At 48.8% G+C, this 2,956-nt stretch overlaps 1 protein-coding gene across 1 annotated transcript; it reads left to right on the forward strand.

Annotated features, from left to right (window-relative positions):
• The first annotated feature begins 690 nt into the window (after window positions 1–690).
• On the forward strand, window positions 691–2,194 carry LOC130879757 (dnaJ homolog subfamily B member 1-like). Its single transcript, XM_057778554.1, has one exon. The coding sequence runs from the start codon at window positions 708–710 to the stop codon at window positions 1,728–1,730; it is 1,023 nt and encodes a 340-aa protein (XP_057634537.1). The 5' UTR covers window positions 691–707; the 3' UTR covers window positions 1,731–2,194.
• Window positions 2,195–2,956: the final 762 nt, after the last annotated feature.

A 2,956-nucleotide genomic window follows, 5' to 3' on the forward strand; every position in this document is an offset into this window, starting at 1 on the left:
TAGGATTCCCAGGAGCTGGCGTTACAAAGATGAGCTGCCAGGATTGGGTGCCGGGAACCAAACCCCCATCCTTTAGAAGAGTGGTAAGTGCTCTCGACTGCTGAGCTGTCTCTACAGCCAAGGTAAAGACCTTTTATGACTCTCAAGAAAGAAATTCATGGAACTGAATAGAAGACCCGGATATCAATCCACACATCTTCAAACACCTGATTTTTTACAAAAAAGCAAAAAATATCAAATGGAAAAAAGAAAGCATATTTAACAAGTACTGGCATAACTGGATATTAACATGTAGATGTATGAAAATAGACCCATATCTTTCACCATGCACAAAACTCAAGTCCGAATGGATCAAACACCTCAACACAAACCCAGCCACACTGAACCTTATAGAAGAGAAAGTGGGAAGTACACTTGAACACATTGGCACAGGGAACCACTTCCTAAATAAAACCCCAGCAGCACAGACACTGAGAGAAACAATTAATAAATTGGACCTTCTGAAACTGAAAGCTTCTGTAAAGCAAAGGACATGGTCAACAAGACAAAAAATGGAGTACAGACCTAAACAGAGAACTCTCAATAGAGGAATCTAAAATGGCTGAAAGACATTTAAGGAAATGTTCAACACCCTTAGTCATCAGAGAAATGCAAATCAAAACAATTCTTAGAGAGCCGGAGGCGGCGACAGCTGGGCGGCGGTGGCCATGGGCAAGGACTATTACCAGACGCTGGGCTTGGCCCGCGGCGCGTCCGACAACGAGATCAAGCGAGCCTACCGCCGCCAGGCGCTGCGCTACCACCCCGACAAGAACAAGGAGCCCGGCGCCGAGGAGAAGTTCAAGGAGATCGCCGAGGCCTACGACGTGCTCAGCGACCCGCGCAAGCGCGAGATTTTCGACCGCTACAGAGAGGAAGGCCTAAAGGGTGGTGGCCCCAGTGTTGGTAACAGCGGTGGTGCTAATGGTACCTCTTTCAGCTACACATTCCATGGAGACCCTCATGCCATGTTTGCTGAGTTCTTCGGTGGCAGAAACCCCTTTGATACCTTTTTCGGGCAGCGCAACGGGGAGGAAGGCATGGACATCGATGATCCGTTCTCTGCCTTTCCCATGGGTATGGGTGGCTTCACCAATGTGAACTTTGGACGCACCCGCCCTGCCCAAGAGCCCTCCCGAAAGAAGCAAGATCCCCCAGTCACCCACGACCTCCGGGTCTCCCTTGAAGAGATCTACAGCGGCTGTACCAAGAAAATGAAAATCTCCCACAAGCGACTGAACCCTGATGGAAAGAGCATTCGAAATGAAGATAAGATCCTGACCATCGAAGTGAAGAGGGGCTGGAAAGAAGGGACCAAAATCACATTTCCCAAGGAAGGGGACCAGACCTCCAACAACATTCCAGCTGACATTGTCTTTGTTTTAAAGGACAAGCCACACAATATCTTCAAGAGAGATGATTCCGATGTCATCTATCCAGCCAGGATTAGCCTTCGGGAGGCTCTCTGTGGTTGCACTGTGAACGTTCCCACTCTGGACGGCAGGACCATCCCTGTTGTATTCAAAGACGTCATCAGGCCTGGAATGCGGCGGAAAGTTCCTGGAGAAGGCCTGCCTCTCCCCAAAACACCTGAAAAACGTGGAGACCTTGTTATCGAATTTGAAGTCATCTTCCCCGAAAGGATTCCCCTGACATCCAGAACCGTCCTGGAGCAGGTTCTTCCCATCTAGCCGCCTGCATCCCCGAGGACTGAGCAGGGACTTTTCCAGAACTGCAGATTTCCAGACCGTTCACTGGTTGCATACTGCGGGAGGGCCCAGGGAGGGCTTCTGCTCTGCCGAATGTTTTCCACAGAATATATTACAATCTTTCAAAGTCGCGCACTAGACTACAGTGATTTTTTGAGCGATAGGCAGGCGGTGGGAACAGCAGCCCTCCTGGAATGGAGCCACCCTCTGCACCCCAGCTCCTGCCCGAGGGTATGAGGCAGGCCTGCGACTGGACTCACCCCTCTACCGTCCTTTAGTTTCTGGCTGCCATCTCGGGTGCCAGACCCTGTGCACTAGTCAGTCTCCACTGTGTGAGAGGTTCTTGTTTTCTTCTGTATTTGTCCCAAGCCTTGTTTCTCCCCAGAAGAATCCTGTCTTGTCTTGGCCATCTCAAATTGAGAGCAATTCAGTAGGACTGCCAGGCCAGCATCACAAGCAATACCTGGTCACAGGGCCACAGGGCCAGCCCAGGTGGGCAAGTCTCGCTGCCACCTCCTCCAGGTTTGAGACTTGAACGATCAGGAATTCCCTGGACTTCTGGCTCTGTTGAAGTCAGCTGGTTGGCTTATGTCACAGTGTTTGTCGGCCCAAAGGTAGTCCTTGGCCATACCTGGGACTTCAGAGACCCAGGTGATTTTTTTTGCGTGTGTAATGGACTCTGAACTCTCAAAAGGATACATTCCTTTTGAATTTTGCACAGCCCGAAATATAATCCCTTTATATAAAAGGGTCTTCGCTCTGATGAAAGGAGCACTGTGGAACGTCTGTAAATATGTTTTTATAATTCCATTTGAAGCTAGTGTGCACTCAGATGAACACAGTCCCTGTCAACTACTGCTGTCCAGGGCTGTGATGGAAGCAGACCTGGGAGTGAAGGTATCTGTTCTTTGAAGCTAGCCCGGTGCTCTGACATTTGACTCATTGTAAGTTGCCACTACGAACACAAGACCAAAGTGTGTGACTTGTCATTATGCAGTGTGACAGCATTAAAGACTGATGCTAAACCTCAAAAAAAAAAAAAAAAAAAAAAAACAATTCTTAGATTCCATCTTACACCTGTAAGAATGGCCAAGATCAAAATCACTGATGACAACTTATGCTGGTGAGGTTGTGGGGAAAAGGAAACACTTCTGCATTGCTGATGGGAATGCAAGCTGGTACAGCCCCTTTGGATGTCAGTGTGGCAA

Source organism: Chionomys nivalis, chromosome 8, assembly GCF_950005125.1.
Source record: "Chionomys nivalis chromosome 8, mChiNiv1.1, whole genome shotgun sequence".
NCBI classification, from domain to species: domain Eukaryota; kingdom Metazoa; phylum Chordata; class Mammalia; order Rodentia; family Cricetidae; genus Chionomys; species Chionomys nivalis.